Below are 22,554 nucleotides of genomic sequence, written 5' to 3' on the forward strand. Positions count from 1 at the left end.
CAAAAAAAAATAATAATAAAGGGCAGGGTTCAGAACAATGTCACTTTCTGTCCTTCTAAAGTTATCCTTCCATGCTTGATATTTAGAATCATATCCATAATGAAATGAAAATTGTACTTGCTGAGCTATTTCTTTCTTTCTTTTCTTTTAAAAGATACAAGCTGTGGAAATAATAACTCTGCCTGCAGGGAGCTTCCTTTTCTATATTTCAGAATAACAATATTTTAAATCAAAGGATGTTAATTAGAATTTACTGATTTTTAATATCTTTTCATCCTTTTCTGTATGTAAAGATAGTTTAGTGCTTGGCGTTCAAATATTGCAATGTTTCAAAAAGGTCAGAGAAGAAATATTCCACAGTATCGAAGCGGATAGAACAAAGGCTCATAAAGTTATTGGAACTGTATGTGATTATCTTTGGCTTTTTGAGCTTCATCCAAATAATGTTTTATACAATCCCTCAAGCAACATACTATTATATTTATGCATGAGTTTCCTTCCTATCTGTCTATCTGCCTCTCTGTTTATACCCAAAAGTACTGAGTCGTTCATGGTTTGCTTGCTTTGTGCTACAGAAGCAGAAAAATGGAAAAGTATGATCTACAGTTGACAATATCCCTATTGTACAAGACACCAGACAAAAACCCAAGGTGTATACACCCCAACCTATGTGATCAGTGAAAAAAATCTGTTTCATTCACTTGAAAATGTTCATCTGTCACATATGATAGCAAACTAGAGTAAATGCTGTGGATTATTAGTTTAGACCTGTGGATGGTAAACCCTTAAGAAAAAAGCTGTATTTATATGTTTCAGAAGAAAGAGGTAAAACTGCAGAAGAGAGGAGATGTGGTTACTGTGGAGTAAGAATTAAGCCCTTGTCATCTTCAGTTAAATAGCAGGGTTTTAATTTGCAATTAAATCAGGAAATGCAAGATTAAATTCCTCATGGTAACGTTAAGTATTTGTGTCTTTATTTTTATTTAGGCCTTCATGGTTTTACTACCAACAGCTACTGATTTGCATATTTCAATGAGTTACGCAAACAAGTCTTGTGCTGATGTTTCACTGTGCATATAGAATTTCAGAAATATGTTTCTAGGATGTATTCTGTTATGGAATATTCTGTTTCATTGGAGGTATTTTGGGAGGATATCTGATTTAAATTTGTGAATCCTTTAAAAACATTGCAATAATGTGTGCAATATTCTTTTATAACATAGCCCCCCCACACAAGTATACATAACCATTCTTACCTTTAGGAAAGGCAAACAGTGAATTCAAATAAATCTCACATTCCTTCAATCAGAGATTTAGCATTATCCTACATCAGAGAGTCAACCATATCCTTATTTGCTCGGACAGTTTAACAGCTTCCCACAGAAATCCACAGATTGTTCCACAATGCTCTGGAATTAGGTTAGCACCAATTCTGTTATTTTACTGAAATAATGTCTTCCATCAGTTGAATTGAGAAAGATACATTGCTTCCTCTCTCTGTATTCACAAATACTTTTGAAAATTTCCCCACAGCACTAGGAAACTGTGTGGAACTCATATTCAGATGGTGCAGATAGGAGAAGAAAGGATGAAAGTCATTCTGCTGAGATAATCATCTGCTGGAGTACCATTGATTTTAAACTAATGATAACACAACACCCCCCCCCCCCCCCCAGAAAAGAGCTATTAAGTGCATAATAAATTGAAGAAAATAGGTGAAAAACTGTATTGGTTAATCTAGCCAATTGGTAAAGATAATTCACTGAGTTCCGTAAACAACATAATTTGAACTATTGGCCGGCTCACATTTGGGTCCAAAATAGGAATCAATGTTTTCATTTTTTTAGACTTGTGTCTCATCTCAGTGATCTCTCTTTACATACATATATGCAAAAAAGCAACCCAACAACTCTGAAATCCTCAAGATTTCGGGTCCCAAGAATTCCAGATAAGGGATACTCAACATGTACTAGGTCATGTCAGGAGCAGAATACTGTTGTAGCCCAGCCTGCACCTGAGCTGTCAGGCGAGCCTTGTGAGCCGTGGGTTGTGCCTGTTCAGCCTGTGATTGTACCTGCACATGACTTGCCAGAAGACTCTGGGTTGGAGCCTAGCATTCTCATGCAGCCAAATAGGTCTGCTGGTTCTGGACAGCCAGAGTTAGAGGATGTTGCTACCCCTGAGGATTCTGGGACCAGGCACACAATGGTTTCAAGCAGGCAGCTTGAACAGCATTCCTTGGGAGAGTCAAGGTCGAACTCTCTTTTGCCAGATGGGCATTTCAATGGTGGTAAGGCAAATGGGATTGACAGAAAGAAAGCTATATATATCAACAGAGACAAGAAAGGAAGATGTTGAGGTGCAGCAAAAGACTATTAATGAGAAAAGATTTTGAACAAATTTCCCTCAGAAAGAGGCCTTGATTTCAGCTTTAAGAGGATCTACTTCTGAGAGAGATTTTCAGAGGTGGTAACTTTGCTCATCAAGCGTGGTTCCTGTTCATGCACTCAAAGAATCCTGTTTCCATGTTCCTGCGGATTTTCATGCCAAGTTCATGTAGTCTTGTATCTTGCGTTTTGTTCCAGTCTTTGTTCTTGCTCTTGGGAAATTTTGGATTATCCAGTCATTGTTCTTGGAAGCTTTGCAGTTTGGATTCCTTGTTCCAGTCAAAGATCCTGCTATCTGTTTCAGTTTTATTCCTGTTCCTTGGACTAATTTTGATACCTTGAAGTTTATTCTTGTGTTCAATTCTCTTGGACCGTTGCTTCAAGACTCTCAAGTATCTTGTACCTAGTGGACTAACACCTTGTTTCATTGACTTTGGACTTTGATTTGCTATTGCTTGCATATATTCTTCAATAAACAACTTACTTTGCTTACAGTCTGGGGCTCCAGCATGGATTTGAGGTGTCTTTGCAGCCTAGGGGTGCAACAAGTACTTCTGTTCTTAGGGAGTAAAGTCATGTCTGGAAGAGAAATACTTAATTTTATCAATACCACATCCTCCCTAGTTCCCAGAAAGTCCAATGTATATAAGACGTGTGTACTTGTGTATGTGTTTGTGTGTGTGTGTTTGACATCTGTCTATATAGTTATATACACTAATGATTCCGTGACAAACTAAATGTCTGAGTAAACAAACCAACTTGTCTGCACACATTTCAAATTGGGAAACTAGTCAGGTTATATAATAAAAAGCTCCCAAGGGTTTTTAATATCATAGTTACCAGTAGCCACAGCAGGGCAAAATTCATTTCCAGGCCAAATCTTGTTATTTATTCACTCAGACATTCAGATTTATAGGAGGTCTGAAGAAATTTTCCTGGATTTATATTTGCCAGCATGTCCTTTTTGTTGACAATAGCTTGTAAATAGTTGAGACTATCAACACAGAATGGCTGGAAGGCACAAACCATTTTAAGGATTTTACATTTCAAGCAGGTTGCTAATCCCCAGTGGACTATGAAAACTGAATTTATTCAATACAATTGTTAAGGTCTGAAGGCATTTGTGATATTTTCTTTTGGGGAAAGCTAGGTTTATGAGAGAAGGTGAAACACCTATCATAGATTTGGTAAATTAAATTTAGATTTAGCTCTAGTGACACCGTTTTGGAGCAGATGGACCGAATTGCTGCTAATACGTCACTTCTATTGGTACACAGTATCCAATGCTACTTCAATACACAGCCTTCAATTAGATTTATTCTCTCATCTAGCATCAGTAATTTTCTAAAATCTACAGCATTGCACCATTAAGAGAAGACTTTTGGAGCAGATGTTTGAGATCTCACATGCTGAAGAGAGAGCAAAAGAACTACTAAAATCATTTTTTCAACCTGTTATTGTGTACCCAGTATTCACCATGTATTGGTTTAAAAATATCATCCTCTACCCACATGCTTTCATTTTGCCAGTAAATAGGATTGGTATTTGTTGTGCATAAATGTATACAGTTTTGATCTCAACTAGCCCCATAATGTAAGCCTTCAGTGTGATCCTGGATCTCCAATTTTCATGGGTAATCTCTAGAATGGGACAAATTCTCCATTTGGGAGACTCATCTTCAGACAAGACGAAAAGGTCATGTGCAAATCTCCAGCTCATATAAACAAGTAGCAGCTTAATTGACTACAACTTGTGAGGATTCTCAAACAGTCTCTGTAGTGTCATGGATAGTTTGGATAGTGAGGACAAGGAGATGCTGGTTTAAGGGCTAGTGTTGGATCTGGAGCCCACGTTGTCCAACAGCTCCCTTAACATAGCTTAGAAAAAGAGCCTATAGAGGTAGCTACCATTCCTCTGCCTGCAGAGCAAGTATAAGCAAGCTCCTCTGAGCAGACAGAGGAAGGGTTAAGTGTCCCATCTTTTGTAGGCCCCTTCTAGGCCATATAATCCTGATTATCAAAACAGATAATCTACTTTATTTTCTATGAACTCAATTATATAAATTTACACTGCCATATAATCCAGTTCAAAGGTGATAATCTGGATTTTATATGGCCATGTAAAAGGGGCCAGGCCATAAACCTGTGAAGAGAGAAAGTTGTTAGCAGAGAAATGAACTAGTAATAGATACACCTGAATACCTCGCATATAAGGAGCTCAAGTGTGGCACCTTGTTAGTGGCAGCAATGTCAGTGTTTGCAGCTGCGGCCTTGGACTGTTGCTTATCTTAGATTTGTGATCTTTGGACCTACTCTTGGACTCTGGCTTTTTAATTTTAATTGACCTTGAACTCTAGAACTCTGTTTGGATTTCGATTTTACTATGGACCTTGGAATGGACTATCAGCTTCCCCAGTATGTTTCCTTAGTGTTGTCTCTAAGTTGGACTCTTTCACTTAAATTCAAATTGTTTGTTAACTTTGCACATGTAAATAGGGCTAAGGCTCGTGACATGCAGCTTCTTTTTTATCTCCCCATCACTGTGGTGTCAGGGGTCATCCTCCACTCTCCTCTGTATCCACCTTCTCGCTAGAATCTAGTTGGCTAGTTTAAATGTACCTTATCCCATTCCCATCAAGGTGAATAATTCCTTTCACCTTGATCTAGGAACAACCCCATTTAGCTAAGTGTTCAGCCTTAATTTCCAAAAAGAAAAATAGGTTCTGGGTTTGTGCATAGTGTTTGAATGACAATCTGTGGTTAGTGTTTAATGTGTAACACTTAATGAAACCATCTGGTTTTGGCCTGGGCATTCTGATTGACAACCTATTTTCAAGAATATTTACAAACCAAAACATGTCAGAATCTTTAGCTTTAAAAAGGCCACTTTTCAGCATTTTAGGAACTGTTTCTCCCTTCTCTTGTACATTTCATTGGAAGCTCTCCAGTTTTTGCTCTTTAGGAATATAAAGTACCTAAGGGTAGTAGGAGAATGCATAGCTATAGTATTGTCAGTGACATTTCAAGGCCATCTTTGTTTTGTCTTCTACTTCACTTTCTACATATACTCTTCTGTCCCAACCAAAGCCTAGCCCACTGGCAAATTGAGCAAAACAGAACACTAAGATTTCATGCAGTATTTCTGACTGCAAGACAATGATTGATGCTTTCTTTCTCAACCTTGATCAGCCTGAAGGTTGTGATCAGCTGGGGTTATCTTTCTCACTCATTTTTTCCTTCTTTCCCACTTTCAAAACAGCAAGCCTATCAAGACCCAGCTAATGATTAAAACAAAAACTCAGTGGGACAGCAAAATGCTTCTGATTATCATCCAAATTCCAGTGACTATTTTCAAGTTCTGAACAGGGAGCTTCCTAGCAGCGGACATAACTGAAAATCATAATTGAAACCTCAAATTCTGAGATAGTAATTTTGATTGATTTCAAATTGAAGTAGCCAGTTTCAAATTGATACTCCAAGCAGGCATTTGCTGTAGACTCTTCAACATATCTGTTCTTATTAACATTGTTTGTCATCTTTCCCACACTCTTACAGTACTATTCTCAAGATGTATGGTGCACTTTATTATGCCTGAATCATATCGATAAATTATTATTATTAGTAGTATTATATTTATTTATACCCCACTTTATCTCCCCAAAGGGGACTCAAAGTGGCCTGACATAAAAGCATTGGTATCCAATTTAAAATAAACAACTATACAAACATTAAAACAGAATTAAATGCAAACAGTATTTTAAAATTCAGTTAAAATCCATCAAACATATTCTAAGTTAAAAACCATAGCATCCCCTGAGTAGATCTTAAACACCTTCATCGTTAAATGCCTGCTTGAGTGAAAAGGTTTTAGCCTGCTACTGGAAGAATAGCAGGGAGGGGATTGTTCTGACTTCCCTAGGCAAGGAGTTCCAGAGTTGAGGGGCAGCCACCAAGAATTCTCCGAGAAAGTCCGCTCTCTCATTCTCAACAACGGAGTTTGAGATTGAGGTGGGACCAGGAGAAGGATAGTCCATTAGATCCGGGCCTTTCTGAACTACCTGGTTCTAATGGGGTATAAGCCCTATGGGGACAGACCCATGGGTATTATCGCAACTACTCAGGGATCCACACTCCCATCTTGCATCTTTTGGCTCCTGGATCTCAAAGATGCAAGATGGTGTCCACCCCCTTCCCAGCCTGCCATCCACAAAGCCTTACAAATAAAGAAAACCTTACCAGGCTGCCATTAGGCCTCTCTGCAGGTTTCTGAAACATAGCAATTGTGATGAGTCATGGGCCATGTAGTCCCGTTCCTGGCACTGTGGTGCTAGATGAAGAGGAAAACTTGGGTTTTTCACCGTTTCAGTCAGAACTGGAACTTTCCCAGCCAGATTTGGGAACCTTGCACCTGCAAGAGATTTGTCTTCCAGAAGTCTGTCAAACAAGCCCTGAGCCTAAATCTCCTACGTTTTCTCGCCATGAGTTTTGTAAACAACAGAGGGGAGTTCAAGCGGCCTCTCGCAGGAGTGCTAGGATAGCTGCTAAGCATTCAGCTGATTAAGTCTGCTTTCCATGGGAAACTTTAAGGAGTCATGCATCTGGACTCAGAGAATAGCTTTCGTTTCTGGTTCTCCAGAGAACTGCTCTTTGGCGGGAAAAACGGGACCCTATTTAGGTGTTCTACCCACAAAGGGATCTTGCGGAGTCAATTCGTCAGCTACCGGAGTAGTGTGTGTGGACAGCTACTCCGTTTCCAAGCCTCGTTCCTGTTTCAAGCCTTGTTCCCTATTCCAAGCCTTCGCTCCTGTTTCCAAGCCTTCGTTCCGTTTCCAGCCTTGTTTACCTCCACGGATCTAGCCTTGTTTTCCAGGACTCAGCCTTGCCTTGTTTTCCGGATTTTGCCAAGTAATTCCACGGATCTTGTCCTTGCTCCTCGTTCCTTGTTGCCTTATACCAAGCCTTGTTTCAAGTTACTCCTTAGCCTCGCTCAAGTTTCATGGACTAAAAGACCTTGTCATCTCCCCTCACTTTGCCTGGCAAAGTGAGTGTTTCGGTTATTGGATTACAACTTTGGACCTTAATATTTCATATTGGACATTGTTTCTTTGGACTAACTTTGACCTTTCCTGAAAGGTCTATTTCTGGACTATTTCATACACTTGCTTTTATTAACTTTATATATTCCTTCAATAAAGATATTAGATAGATTCTGGCCTCTGTGTATGGTTATTGGTGCTCTGCAGCCTGGGTCGTGACAGCAATGAATATGTTTGATGGATTTTAACTGAATTTTAAAATACTGTTTTCATTTAATTCTGTTTTAATGTTTGTATAGTTGTTTATTTTAAATTGGTTTGAATCTGGGACCTTTCGGTCTGCAAGTTCAGCAGCTCAGTGCTTTAACACACTTCGCCACCGGGGCGATAGTTACCATGCAGCAATGGGGACAACCCACAGGAAAGTCAATCCCCCCCCCCCAGGTTATGCAAACTTAAACCCACTTTGGAGCTGGTTTCATAAACCCTCTCCAAAAAGCATTTAATGTATGTCTGAAAGTGTCCTAAGGCAACCTCCATCTATTATGACACCTGTATGACCATGTCCCACATTTAACACCTCATCTACTATATTGAATCTATATATGGGATTACTTGAAGCTGTTTGTTCACTGGATTCTTACTTTTTGTGGAATGTTTGATATCAACAGATCCTGTTTCTGTGCTTCACAACCACATTTTAAAAAAGAAGAGATGAGAAAACATCAATTTTCCCCTCACACTACAATTTTTAAATCCTCAAGTTCTTTAAGTTATGGATATGTAACAGGTGTATTTTGATGAATTGTTCAAAAAGAAATGCAAACATTTCTTCCCCAGTCAAACTCAGCTGGTATCGCTATTCCTAGTCCGGAGAGAGCTATATTGTACCTGTCTACAGTATAAGAGTTAATAGGGCAAGCCAACTTCACCATTAAGTACACAGAAATTCATATCCAGACATATCCAGACACTTAAGACTTGTAATGGCCTGAATGTATTTATTTTTTTAATTATTATTATTCTCATTCATCAGACTAGGTTATGTTTGGGTTCTGTGTAAACATGCTGATATTGCTATCACCCTTCTTTTACTGCCTGAATGGACAGATGATCCTGGCAGCATGTAGCTTCCATGTCAGTGGGTTGGTGAAGCGTCTCCAGATTTATTTTAAAAAGCTATCCAAGATGTTGCATCCTATCCCCCAAACAACTTTAGTGCCTTGGAATTTTTCTTTGAAGTTTATACAAAAACCTGAAGTGGATTTACCTCCAAATAGATATGGAAGCCACCAACCCAACTGCCAGATGGTTTCTTTCTTTCTACTCTTAAATTGCAGGGAATTGACATTGCACTCTTGCTGTGCTTGCTTCATTTCCATGCCACTAAATACACTTCAAAGCGGCATGTGCATGAAAAATGCTGCCATTTCCTCTTTTGCTTAGCAACTCTTCACTTACCTCCCAGATGCTATTTAAAAGCTTCCTGCATGCATTGAAATTTATTCAAATGTTATTTGCTCAGTCACATCCCAACTGCAGCCCCTGAATCTCATATCAAACTTCCAGTCACCTATATAATTTGCTAAAAATGTTTTGCACTTTCCCTTTCAGTGGCTGGCTAACTCTAAATCCTATTTAGCTCCTGAAGAGGACTTTGGATATCCTTTTCCTCCTACAACTCAGCAGCATTCATGTGTTTATCTCAACACTGATATTAGTTTAGAAAATGGCTTTAAAGTCCCAAACAAGAAGGAAAAAAACACCTTTTGGTCCAGATATTTTTTCGCTCTATCTTTTCTTTACAGAGGATAAATGCTTACCTGGTTCTGCTGAGAAGCACATCATTCGTTTCACTGAGTCTGGTATTAAGCTTAGGCTGTATTGCACAAGGATAAGAATTTCAAAGTCTGGCAACGCAAACTCCGCTTTACAACTCAACACCATATATGAAACTGAAGAGTGAAAAACAAGTACACCATGCTACTGGAAGTCTCTAGGTTGTGAAATAATTTCTATTGCACATATGTCTTTTCTCTCTCGCTTGGGCAGTTCTTTGTATTAGGAAATATGCACTTCAATGTATATTCTACTTAATTCAGTTTCCAGTGAGAACATAACCAAAGAGTCAATGGTCCCATCAGTTAAGAGATCACACACACAAACAGACACACACACACACACATCATTTTACATGTCCTTAAAAACTTCAGGAAAAGATTAAGAAGACCTCTGGGGTACATATTCAGGTAAAACAAGAAGAATGAGAGGGTCACAACAATGTAGTGTCAAGAATACAAAGGTAGAGTGATCCAATGCACCCTTAATGATCGCTTATAGTTGTCTGCCACTGTGCTTACTTTTAGCCCCACACTAAATCAGTCCATAATTGGACAGACTGTCATCATATCTGATATACTGGTAGATGGGTTGGCTTCATGAGACTGTTTTTACTAGAACTTCCAACTACAGCTTGCTCTCTTTGAAAGCATGTGAACTAGATGATTCAGAGATCTTAATTCATTAAAATAACTTTTCCAATCTCTCAATTTTTATTTATTTACTAGCTTGGGGACTCGGCAGTGCCCAGGTTATCACACATAAAAATGTAAAACCATGGTAAAACATCAATCAATAAAATCAATAAGATAAGATAAAAGCAATAAACTCCTTTTTCTAGTTATTTCTATCATTTTCTAGTTATTTCTATTAAATAACTGGCAGCCAAAATTTCTTGTCAATCTGTTCCTGTCAATCTACTGCAAATTATGTGGCTATATATCAGTACTATTTCCTGTCTACCCACACCTTAAGGGACAAGAACAGATGTTATGTTAATTCCATAGCATGTAGATGTCTCTGTTCATTACAGGTACTTGCAGGTAACCATGTAACCCGGGCCAGGATGACCCCAGAGACAAGAAAAAAATGTGGTTAAATGTCTTTATATAATGCAATCCCAGTCCAGATATGGGCCCTGGTTGCTTTTTCATAAATTTAAAAGGAAGAAGCCAGAAAGATGTAGTCATCTGAGTGCAGGACTTGGAATCTAGAAGACTTTGAAGTCGCACTCTCTCATATCAAAAGGATGGCAATGGCAAACTCCCTCTAATTCAGTGATTCTCAACCTGAGGTCCCCAAATGTTTTTGGCCTAAAACTCCCAGAAATCCAAGCCAGTTTACCAGCCATTAAGATTTCTGGAAGTTGAAGGCCAAAACATCTGGGGACCCACAGGTTGAGAACCACTGCTCTAATTAATCTTTTTTTTTTTTTTTTTTAAAAAAAACAACAACCTAGAAGATGGTCATTATAAATTAGAATCAGTTTGAAGGCATGTAACTGAAAGTTTTTAAAAGCAGAGGTATGATTGTGCACTATGAACCTATTGTAAAGAATATGTTCCAGGGCAGGCCTGGGTGTATGAAGGACAACTAGCAAATATTGTCTACCTACCTACTTGCTCATATAAAAGGTCATAGCAACACCCATCCAAAAGTTATTTTTGGTCAAAGAAACAGTAAATCCCATTAGCCACTATGCTGCTCCCTGATGTTGAAATTTTGGGAATAATGAAGCACACTATCAATATTTGATGCTCTTTCAAAGCAACCAAAGCAGGCTCTTGCAATGTGGGTGCCTCCTTGCAAATGAACGATACCCACACACATATTAAAAAGTCTTCACAGAACCTAGACTGTATAGAGATTTAAATACCTTAATTTGGACATAGTAATCCATTCTCCACATATCACAACCCATTGGCCACACTGATATTTTTCTAACCAGTTGATTATTCTCCATTTAGGTCTATTCAATCCAATCACTGCTCATTTTTACTAAAGATTCCTTTGTACTGAGAATATATATGTACTATGTGTATCTGATAGCACTCTAGAAGAGTATATAATTGAAACAGTAACTCTTCTTCACCCCAGGGGAGATCATTAATGTTGATACATTTATAGTAATTAATGGTGTGTAGCTGTTAGAAAGAATATCCAGCACTAATTTTTTTTTTATTCTTGACTACTGTTTTATCTTAGGTCAGCCTCATTTCTAGTCAATGGGCAGGTATTTGCATTATTTATGAGGTACAGAATGTATTTAAATATCTGAACATATGCAATTGTGCACGCTGTAGGTGTATTTTTAATAAAAAAATAAACCAGGTGCCATAAGGTTAGTGTGAAAATAGGGCACCTCTAAGCATTTACATTATTTACAAAGCATTCGATGTAGTGAATTGATGAATCTATCCATTGTAAGTGCTATATGAAGAACCATTCAAATTGCACTTGAAAGTATTAAATAACTTTTGCAAAGCTCTATTTTGCTGTCAGAGATGAAGGACAAGATGAAGTACCCTTTTAAAGCACAGGAGATGGGTGGCCTGGTAGTTGAAACATACTTCAGCACTTATATTGGAATAATAAAGTGGTATTTTTACACCTTAGGTAGCAGGCTACTTGAGCGTCAAGGGCAAATGATGTAAAACACCTCTGTCCTCCAACACAGAAGAGAACTGGAGAGAGTAGAAAGAATAATTATTTTGCTTTGCCAATCTCTCTCTCTCTTTCTCTCCCCCCAAACCAAGTATCTGCTGCCTAAAATGATAATCATACTTTACATTGGCAGGGACAGCCTTGAGCTTCAATAGGAAGTATTTGACATTTCATCTGGGTATTTTGCCCTAATTTGTAATGTGGATAATGTTGCCCATATTTATTCCCTTTCATTTTGGGGAGAATGCTTTTGTCCGAGCCTGCAAACAAAATGAAGTTCTAGGCTTTAAGGGAGTTGACAATTCTTTATTATAAGAATGAAACAGTATAACAAGATGTTAGATCAGTTTTTGAAACTAACATTTGGATAAGGTTTCATTTGATCTGATTTTGAATCATAACATTTATTGTTGTGAGTAGGGTGGGGGAAACCCATAGAAAATGGCATCCCTTCATTTTGGGGTCATTTCTAAAAAAAACCTTTTATACACTTTGTGTTAAGAATATTGAATGTCAGACACAAATGGTGTCAGGTGCTCATATGTAGGAAAACATGCTTGCAATGGGAGTACAAAAATAAAAATTTATTTGTTAAATTACACATAAATATAAGGTACAAATGTATTTTTAAAATACAGTTAAAGATAATCACACTTGCATTGTGTACATATGAAAATACAGTATTTTAATATTCAACATACACAGACACATTTATGATAAATGTAACTAATTGGCAATGCCAGTTCTTTTCATTCTGAGTTCCCATCCCTCAGTTTTCCATAAATATGGAAAAAATAATACACTGTGAAACCAAACACTTTAGTTCTGCCGGACATCTTGTAGTAGCTTGTTGATTTCTGCCACCAGCTCGCTAGCATCCATTAGTTCATGTTTACCATCACTGAGGTGGTTAAGGACATTGTCAAAGTCATCTTCTTCATAGTTCTCTGGGATTTCCTCCATGGCTGGAAGCCATTTTGAAGATGGCTGGGCACCTGAATGAGTCCCCAAAGGAAGCCCAGTGCTGTTCACAGGGTTTTGGAAGTGTGTACTGGCTGCCCATGCGGCCACCCCTTGTGGATAGCTGACAGTCTTGGCAGGCAAGGGTCCTTTCCTACGCTCAAGTGAACTGGAGGGATCCATTTCGTTGCATTCAGTGTAGGCATCTAATGAAGGAGGCAACAGACGCTGGAAAACACTATTCATTTCAGAGAGTAGAGATGAGGTACACACGTCACCAGATTCTTCTTCATTCTGACTATCTTTGCCAAAAGTTGAAAAGCTCTTCTTTTTTTCAGATGATTCAACAGCTTGAGAGTCCTCTTCTAATACCTGCTGCTGCTGTGGTTGGGTTTGCTGTGGCTGAAATTCTTCTCCAGGAATAAACATATTACTTCTATAATCAGAAGATGGAGAAGGTAGAGGAGGCATCCAGCATTGGTCAGAATGCCCTAGGACTCTGCATTCTTCTGTGCATAATCTCATTGCTGTGAGCAAAATAAATGCAATATGTCAATATAATATTTGGACACAATTTAATGAGCTGTTATCAATCTGAAATCCTATTAATCAAAAGTGAGCAAATTCACACAGTTGACCCTCTGGAGCCCATCAGAGTCCACTTTCTGTTGCAGGTATCACCAAAACATTGTGGAAATGGTGGTAACCATCAAAGAATCCTCCAACATGTTGTCCACCCCAGGAACAACATTGCAGGGAGTTGTGCTGTGAGTAAGTCATTTGGCACAACATTTTGGTATGGCAGCAGAAATCTTGTTGGTAATGTAACCTATAGTGGCTCCAAATGTATTCACAACCTAGGGAGAAGGTAGTTGAACTTGCAATGGTTCTCAACATTTTGGTCATCCAGGTGTTTTAGAATTCAACTCCCAGAAGCCCCAGCCAGCTTACCAGCTGTTAGGAATTGTGGGAGCTAAAGCAATGGACAATGAGGATGACTCTAAAGTGGTGGTTCTCAACCTGTGGGTCCCCAGATGTTTTGGCCTTCAACTCCCAGAAATCCTAACAGCTGGTAAACTGGCTGAGATTTCTGGGAGTTGTAGGCCAAAACACCTGGGGACCCACAGGTTAAGAATCACTGCTCTAAAGTCTTAAAATGTAGAAGGGTATAGTGTTCCTCTTCACATATCATTGGACTATTATTCCTACCAATTGTCAACACTAGTTGTGCTGTCTAGAATTGATGGAAATAATAGTCCAACAATACCTGGGGATTGCACTTTGCCCGTGGCTGCTCGAAACAGTCTGGTCACTACTTATTTCCAAGTGTGCTGGGAGTGGTTGGAACAAAACATTTCCTGCCCAAAAAATAAAGTTGGTAAATGCAGGTCAAAACCTCCTCTATCACACTTGAGAATGGCTGTCTCTTCGCCCTTAAGAAATGGATACACCCATTTAGATATTGTGCTGGTATCTTTTGAGGACATATTTTATGCACAGTCCTACCTGCCTGAAATATAAGGAATGGATATAAAATCTTGGAGTTTTTCAACTAGAACAATTCATTTTTGGGTATCATTGCTCAGTTGGCTTCCTGAACTTTCCTCATGTCTTTAAGAACAGATAAAAAGAGTTATTTTTCTGAATGCCTTTATTTGTTTTCACTGGCAGCTGAACTTTTAACTAGATATTTGTTACCTTAAATGTTTGCTTTATTTTCACACTATAAGTTGTTATGTAATTGCAAAACGAATTTGTTCGAAGGCATTTTATCTGAAGGTAAACTACTTTGGGAAATACACTAGGAACAGGGTGTAAATTTGCAAAGGAAACAAACATTTCACGATAAATACCTATGAAATGTTGAAGATTAATGTTGCCAAAACCAAATTCTTTACCAGTGTAGTAAACTGGATGTGCAGGGTGATTAGGAGGGATACCAAAACTATTTATGTTTAAAAAAGACACAATTAGCAACATGTTTGCATTTCATATTTTAGTTAGTTTTACAAAGATAGCTAACTATGTATGATCCATGCACCCTCAAGCTAATTCAGACCTCCATGTGTGCTGTCAGATTTTACACATCCAATTTCATTCTTTTGACATTTGAAGATTCTTATAATCGTTTCCACTTTCTTATATTGTTTTTGGAAGAAGCTGAGACACTAAAGGCCAAATTACTAATGACTTATTGGTGACCTTCAAAAAGCCTTTGTGTATAGTGAACTGGAATGTTTAAAATGTTAGCTAAAATGACCTGCAAAATATCCAGGCTTGGATATTTTGCAGCTAAGAAAAACTGTAGCACAAGATTACAAAAACTATCTACTTTTTGAAAATCCTTTTTGCCTGCATTGATTTGATCAATCTATATTTGTGTTGTCAAGAAGAAAAAATGAGGATTTTGGCATCCTTCCTATCATTAGGCTCACTACTATTTTCTTGTTCGTTGTATAGATGTATGGACTGGAGCATGTGTGGAACATCTGTTTGGGGAAATGCCAACATTGTTCTTAAAATATGGAGGGAAATCACATCAACAGCCATTGTAGCTAGATGAAAAATTGCAAATAAAAAGAGAAATAGGCATTTAAAAATAAAAAATAGAATAATCTGGCCACCTTGTCTTGCATGTTTTTATAGTGGATTGAAATTACCACTTTCCACTGGAAAAAATAACTCTAACTCTGAGGAACCGGAAAAGACACATAAGTCAGATCTTCTAATGTTACTGTTGCTATTTTAGAGTGTTTTAATTGAAAATGCTTGAGAAAGAAATGTCCTTTCATAATTCATTATTGATAAAACCCATTGAAAGTTGTGAAAGTTACACAACTATTCCCACTGAGGTAAGTACATCCGAATCTGTCTCACACCAGGTCTATCTCCTTATCCATCTAGCCCAGTTGGTCTACTGCTGAACTATGGCTCTTCTCCATAGGACTGCCATATAATGTAGTTTCATAATGCAGTTTAACTGCATTGAAGTGTGTTATATGGCAATGTAGATTCATATAATGCTGTTCAATGCAGTTAAACTGCATTATAGGTAAAGGTTTCCCCTGACGTTAAGTCCAGTCATGTCTGAATCTGGGGGTTGGTGCTTATCTCCATTTCTAAGCCGAACAGCCGGTGTTGTCCGTAGACACCTCCAAGGTCATGTGGCTGGCATGACTGCCTGGAGCGCCGTTACCTTCCCGCCAGAGCGGTACCTATTGATCTACTCACATTGGCATGTTTTCGAACTGCTAGATTGGCAGGAGCTGGAGCTAACAGCAGCCGCTCACGCCGCTCCCGGAGTTTGAACCTGGGACCTTTCGGTCTCCAGCTCAGTGCTTTAACGCCCTTCGCCACCGGGGCTCCTGTAAACTGCATTATATGACAGTGTAAATGGGGTCTCACAGGTGCCTATCACATGTATACTTCCTTAATTTTTATCTACATTATGAAGCTTACTTCTAAGCAAGCATGAATAAAATTCTAGTGTAAGATAAATAGTTCATCTAATTGCAACACAATGGAAAACCTGGATGTGGAAGTACGACTGGACCAAAAGGAAAGAAGCATTGTCAAAATAAGGTTTAGGGTTTTAAAAAATTACTATTTAAAAGTTGTAACAAATAATCAAAATAAACCACAATAGTTACATACTTGACTTAAATATGGGTTTAATGCCTTCTAAATGCAGATCTTCCTGCATGGGGAATTTGTGACCCTGCAGTGACTATGGATGATGGGAGTTCAAGTCTAGAAACATCCAGAGTGCCAAAAGTTGGCTTCCCTCCCAGCTTTGGAATATATGCCATGTTTCTGGGATGGGCAACTCAGGCCTCACTGGTCACAAGTAGGTCATGGAAATTATTTATGCAGCCACCTTACACAGATAAGTTTTTTTTGAAAAAACATTCCAAAACCTCACCACCAACATTTAGTACAAAATTGGGAAAATCTTATTAAAATGTTTATTTTAATAGCATGTTTTGCTTTGCTATCTAAAGTGGAAACCACATCTGTTTTAGCACAGAAAGGTATAGCTTCCATGCTAAAAGAAAGGTGGTATAATATAAATTAAATAAATAAAAAGTAGCTCACAAGCAAAGTTGACCTTTTGCCATCTCCCAGTACAAGGCATCTAAAGTATGATCAGTGTGATACCTATGTGATTTCAGACAACTGCATTTATCAAGTTGTCCTTAGCTCTGTTTCAAGGCAACAAACAAAATTTACTTCAGCTATTTTGAAGATTAAGGATTTTAAAAGCCAGCTTTATAGCAATGTCAAGTGTTACAAGGAATGGTATATGTGGCAGATTGAAACTTTGAACAAGTTTGAAGCACTTGGAGCAAGTCTGCAATTGTGCACTGCTTTTGAGGAATGAAGAAACTGGAAGACTATAGATGTTTAGTCGAAAAGAGGAGGTGGAGAAAAGAAAGCTGCACATGAAAAGGTTTATTTGTTCTTCCCAGTGAGAACTTGCCTCACTGTGATTGTCAGAGACCACTGCAAATAAACTATTCAACTTTCATTACATTCTTACCTGCAGGAATTCTCCCATCTGTGAGGAAAAGGTCACTGAATCCTTCTCCAAGAAGTCTGTCAATTGGAGAATCTCTCCCCAAATCATAATCACTGTCTCCTGCTTCACTGTCACCCCGGCCGCTGTCTTTCAAGCTGAACTTATCCATATCTTGAAGGGCATACCTGTGATGAAGCAGAAGTGACATGTGGGTTAGATTATGCCTTATTGGCTCATATGTAGACCACTGAAAACTCCTTTCAACATTGATCTGACTAAAAATCTCACCTGTAGCTTCTAGAATATTTGTTTCCCCGAAAACTTGGCCTTGGCTGATACTGGCCTTGATGAAGCATTGAAAGAAGCTGAGAAACCTGTGAAAAAATTAATACAAAGATAAGATCCTTGAAAAATAACATCTTTATGAATTAGACCTCTTCTTTTTTTTTTAACTGTAGCTGCTCTCCCATTATCTCCCTCCCTCTCCCTCTGTGTGCTGTAACAAACATAACATAGGAGAAGTACAAGATGATAGGAAACACTTACTCGTATATCATCAATACAGCTCAGCCCTGTGTCTTAGTGTTGGAATCCATAATAATTAAAGGCCTTTAGTCTGGTCCTTAGACAATCTAAAGTATCTGGATAGGAATTACAACTACGAAAATATGTGTGACTACAAAATCAGTCTACACTGAAGAGTTCTGGGCTATGACTCAGGCCTTAAAACACATTCATTAACACATTTGAATGCACAGTTGTTGCAAGCTGTTAGAGCAGCTGTAGTTAAAATTACCCCACTGTCGGTAATGAACTCCCTCTCATTGCTTTGTGCCATTTGGGTATGTAAATAGGTTATGAAATGTGTCAAAATACAGACCCAGAAAAGCCTATCTTACTCTTGCATGCTGGAAGCATTTGTGGGAAAGGTTCTAAGTATGAAATAAGGATATTTTATAAACAACAATAATAATTTTGTAATATTGCCAGCCACTTTTAGAGTTTAATTGATAGGGAAGAGTATCCATAATGATAATAAAGAGGTTGTATGTGACGTTCATAATTCACTCAGAAAGAAAGAATCTTATATGTAATGTAAAAGATATTTATAGGTACAGGTAAGTTCTAGACAGCTGTAGTTTTTAAGTAGGTAGGCATGTATACTTAAACAAAGAGAGATAGATAATACAAAATACAATTAGTAATGTATTCCAAAACAATTAATGTGTGGAATGGCCATGGGATGTTCATGCATATAGAAATGGGTTCTGGCCCATGCATTACTGTATGTGGCCTTACCTCAACAGCAGGAGTAGCATGAGTGAGCTCAAGAGAGAAATTCTCTGGCACGTGATTTGATGAGATGGTCACCAGGCTATTTAGAGACTGGTGGCTGTGATGGCTTTGGCAGCTGCTCATCTGCCCTCTTTCTAGTGTTGGAGATGATGAAGGTGAAGCTTTGTGATGAGACCTGATGGGTAAAGTACCATTTACCGTAGGCACTAGTGTGATGTCCCCCTTATGGATCTGTCTCGATGGCCTTTTGGGATGATGCTGATACGTGGACTCCGCAACACGGCAGTTATATGACCTGGTGTCCTTTTTCTCCCGATTGCACCTTGTAGCAAAAACAACCATGATAACTAGCAAAATTGCACATATTACTCCTAAGGATATAATGGCAATCCAGGAAAAATCTAGAGAAGGTTGGCTATAGGTGGCTTCTGTAGTTGAAGGCAAATAGACATTTTTAACAACGCTGCATTTCAGAAGTGCTTTGGTACTGAGCTGAGGACTTCCTTTGTCCTGAACCACCACTGAAAGTTCCCATTCTGTTGACTTGGCAGATTCAATGCTACCATTGAGATAGATGTCACATGTCTGTGGGTCCATTATGAAGAAGCTGGCTTCGCTACTGCTTGCTAATGAACAGCTCAGCTCTGAGTTCATCCCTGAGTCTCTATCTATGGCTCTTATCCTAGTGACACGGTAGTTATTTTCTGCATCTTTGGGGATTGAGAGTTCGGCTGTATTGTTGTGCAGTACTGGACTCACAATCACAGGGGCATTGTCATTTTCATCAATGATAGTCAACACAACTGTTGTATTGCTGGCAAGCTGTTGAGTCCCTCCATCTCTAGCTTGAACCACAAAGGCAATCTGGTTTACTTCTTCATGGTCAAAGGTCCTTAGTGCATAGATGGCTCCATTGGAGGGATCAATGGTAACATAGGTAGTTATGGAGCTCCCCAGAATAAAACTCTCCAAGATTGTGTAGGTCACTTGCCCATTGTCTCCCAGATCTGGGTCTGTTGCTGTCACAGAGGTGATGTATGCCCCAGGAGAATTATTTTCCAAAATCACAATTTCGTATCTGTTTGTCTGGAATTGGGGCGGGTTGTCATTTTCATCGACAATCTGGACTGTGAAGTGTTTCACGGTGGAGAGGCTTGGCGTCCCCTTGTCCTCCGCAACGACCGTCAGGCTGTACTCGGACCTCTTTTCCCGATCCAGAGTGGTGTTGGTTAGGATGAAATAATTATTTTCATAGGTCTTTTGGAGTTTGAAGTGGCCGTGGCCATGAAGTTTGCACACCACCTCCCCGTTGAGGCCGGAATCCTTGTCTTGCACCCGAACCAGGGCCACAAAAGTCTCGATGGACGCCTTTTCGGAGATATACGCCACCTCCTCTTTCCCTGGAGACATCAGGTTCAAATTGATTTCGGGCTTGTTGTCATTCACGTCCACCACCTTAATGATGATCTTGCAGTGTGCTGGGATGGAATTGGGACCCAGATCCTGGGCCTGGGCATCAATCTCATAGGATTTGGTGGTTTCGTAGTCCACGGGTTTCAAGAGGGTGAGCTGCCCTCTTTCGGGGTCCATTTTGAAAGTCTCTAGGATTTTGGATGACACGTGGCTGCTGAAGGAGTAGACCACTTTGCCATTGTTGCCCTCGTCCGGGTCGGTGGCGTTGAGGTCAATGAGCAAGGTGCCCACACGGGAGTTCTCCGGGAGCTGGATGACATAGGTCTGCTGCTGGAAGACGGGGCTGTTGTCGTTGGAGTCGGAGATGCTGATTTTAAGCAGGGAGGACCCAGTGCGCTGGGGGACACCGTTGTCAGAGGCAGTGAGCTGAAGCTCGTAGCTGGATCTCAGCTCCCTATCCAACTCCTTGACCACGATCAGCTCCGCGTACTTGGCCCCGTCGGTCCTGGTCCTGACCTCGACGGTGAAGAAGTCATTCGGGGAGAGGGAATAGGTGTCGAGGGAGTTGTCTCCCACGTCGGGGTCGAAGGCGCTGTCCAGCGGGATGCGGGTGCCCACAGCGGCGCTCTCGGAGATCTCCAGCGGGATCAGCGCGCGGGAGAACTGCGGCGCGTTGTCGTTGATGTCCAGCACCTCGACCTCGACGTGGAAGAGCTGGAGGTGCTCGGTCGGGAGGGTGATGACGTCGAACTCGATGGAGCAGTTGAGGTTCTTCTGGCAGAGCTGCTCGCGGTCCACCTTGGCGCCCACGGAGATCTCGCCGTTGTCCTCGCGCACGGCCAGCAAAGGCGCGCTGCCCCGCTGCATGGCTCGGAAGCGGACCGCCGACGGGTTGGGCAGGCGGTAGAGCACGTCGGCCACGTCCTCCGAGAGCCGGGCGATCACCGAGCCCACCCGCTGCTCCTCGTAGATGCGGTACTTGAGGGTCTTGCCCGCCGCGCTGGGCAGCCCGCAGCAGCAGCAGGCCAGCAGGTAGCCCGCCGCCAGGGCCCAGGGCCGCCAAGACGGCATCCTGCCCCCGCTCCCGGCAAGGGCCCCAAGCTCTCCTCTCCCGAGATGCGAAGGAAGCGGCCCTGCTCCCCCAGGCCAGCCAAGTCCCCGCAACGCCTCGGATTCAACTCAGGAAAAGTTGACGGATTCGCGCAGACATCCTTTCGCTTTGGCTGCTGCTTCAGCTCCTCCTCTCGCTCTCCTCCGCCGCCTCTTCTTCCTTCCCAGCGCTGCTCCGATTATCCTCCAGCCGAGAGGCAGAATGAGGCAGCCGGCGCTTCCTTCCTTCCCTTCCCGAGTGTCAAGCGCGCCTCTCCCCTCTCCTTCCTTGCCTCCTTCCTTCCTTCTTTCCCCCGCCGCCGACTGAACGCCCGGCCTCGCTGCCGCCCGTCTAAGAATCTCCGCGAACTTCGCTCCAACTCAGACAAAGCTTTCGCCCGGCTGCACGGGCTTCTCGCGCTTCCAGCCAATCAGCGCGCTTCCAAATCAAAGGACGGCGAAGTCACACACGCCCCCAAAGCAAGAGAGAGAGAGAGCGAGAGAGCGAGAGGGAGAGGGGAGGGGGCCGGGAGGGAGACGGAGGAAGGAGGGGAGGGAGCCCTTCCGCCCCGCCCCCCACTCTCCCCGCACACACATTAGGGAAGGAAGGGCTACTTTAAATCAACTTCGCCTCTCTTCGCACGAGTTCGGCCTGCCAGGGTGGGCGCCGCCTGACTGGGATTGTAATGCCTGCCGTCTCGGAAATGCCCCCAGGCAGCAGCTCCCCCCTTCTGAGCTACTCCGACCAAACCAAAAGCTTCAGAGGAAGTTCGCCAAGTTCTGGGTTGCTGTGAGTTGTCCCGGCTGTTAGGCCATGTTCCAGAAGCATTCACTCCTGACGTTCCTCCCACATCTATGGCAGGCATCTTCAGAGGTTGTGAGGTATGTTGCTAACTAGGAAAAGTGGGCTTGATATATCTGTGGAATCTCCAGGTTGAGAGAAAGAACTCTTGTCTGTCCGAGGGAGGTATGAATTTTACAATTGATCACCTTGATTAGCCTTTATTTATTTATTTATTTATTATTCAGACTTATATGCCGCCACTCCCCTAGGCATATAAGGCCTTGCAGATTCAAAGCCTGGCTGCTTCCTGCCTGGGGGAATCCTTTGTTGGGAAGTGTTAGCTGGCCCAGATTGTTTCATGCCTGGCATTCCCCTGCTTTCAGAGTGTTGTTCTTTATTTCCTGTCCTGATTTTAAGAGTTTTTAAAATACTGGTAGCCAGATTTTGTTTTTTTATTATGTACACAGGTGGAATAATATCAAAATCCATCACCATTTCAATAGAAATATCAAATGTTATTTTCTTAGTAATCTTAACTTTGCTGATTCCATCTTTATCTCCCACTTGT

At 40.8% G+C, this 22,554-nt stretch overlaps 1 protein-coding gene across 2 annotated transcripts; it reads right to left on the reverse strand.

Moving 5' to 3' along the window:
* Positions 1–12,494: 12,494 nt before the first annotated feature.
* Positions 12,495–21,607, reverse strand: pcdh18 (protocadherin 18). 2 transcript variants are annotated; one of them, XM_062980860.1, is made up of 4 exons: positions 18,899–21,607; positions 17,693–17,778; positions 17,426–17,589; positions 12,495–13,412 (listed from the first exon to the last, which is right to left on the reverse strand). In XM_062980860.1, the coding sequence occupies exons 1-4, from the start codon at positions 21,182–21,184 to the stop codon at positions 12,745–12,747; spliced, it is 3,204 nt and encodes a 1,067-aa protein (XP_062836930.1). In that variant the 5' UTR covers positions 21,185–21,607; the 3' UTR covers positions 12,495–12,744. The 2 variants fall into 2 exon arrangements, with proteins under 2 accessions (XP_062836930.1, XP_003221708.1); XM_003221660.4 differs by having other exon boundaries at positions 18,704–21,605.
* Between the last annotated feature and the right edge of the window lie 947 nt (positions 21,608–22,554).

The sequence above is a fragment of the Anolis carolinensis genome, chromosome 5 (genome assembly GCF_035594765.1).
Source record: "Anolis carolinensis isolate JA03-04 chromosome 5, rAnoCar3.1.pri, whole genome shotgun sequence".
NCBI lineage: Eukaryota > Metazoa > Chordata > Lepidosauria > Squamata > Dactyloidae > Anolis > Anolis carolinensis.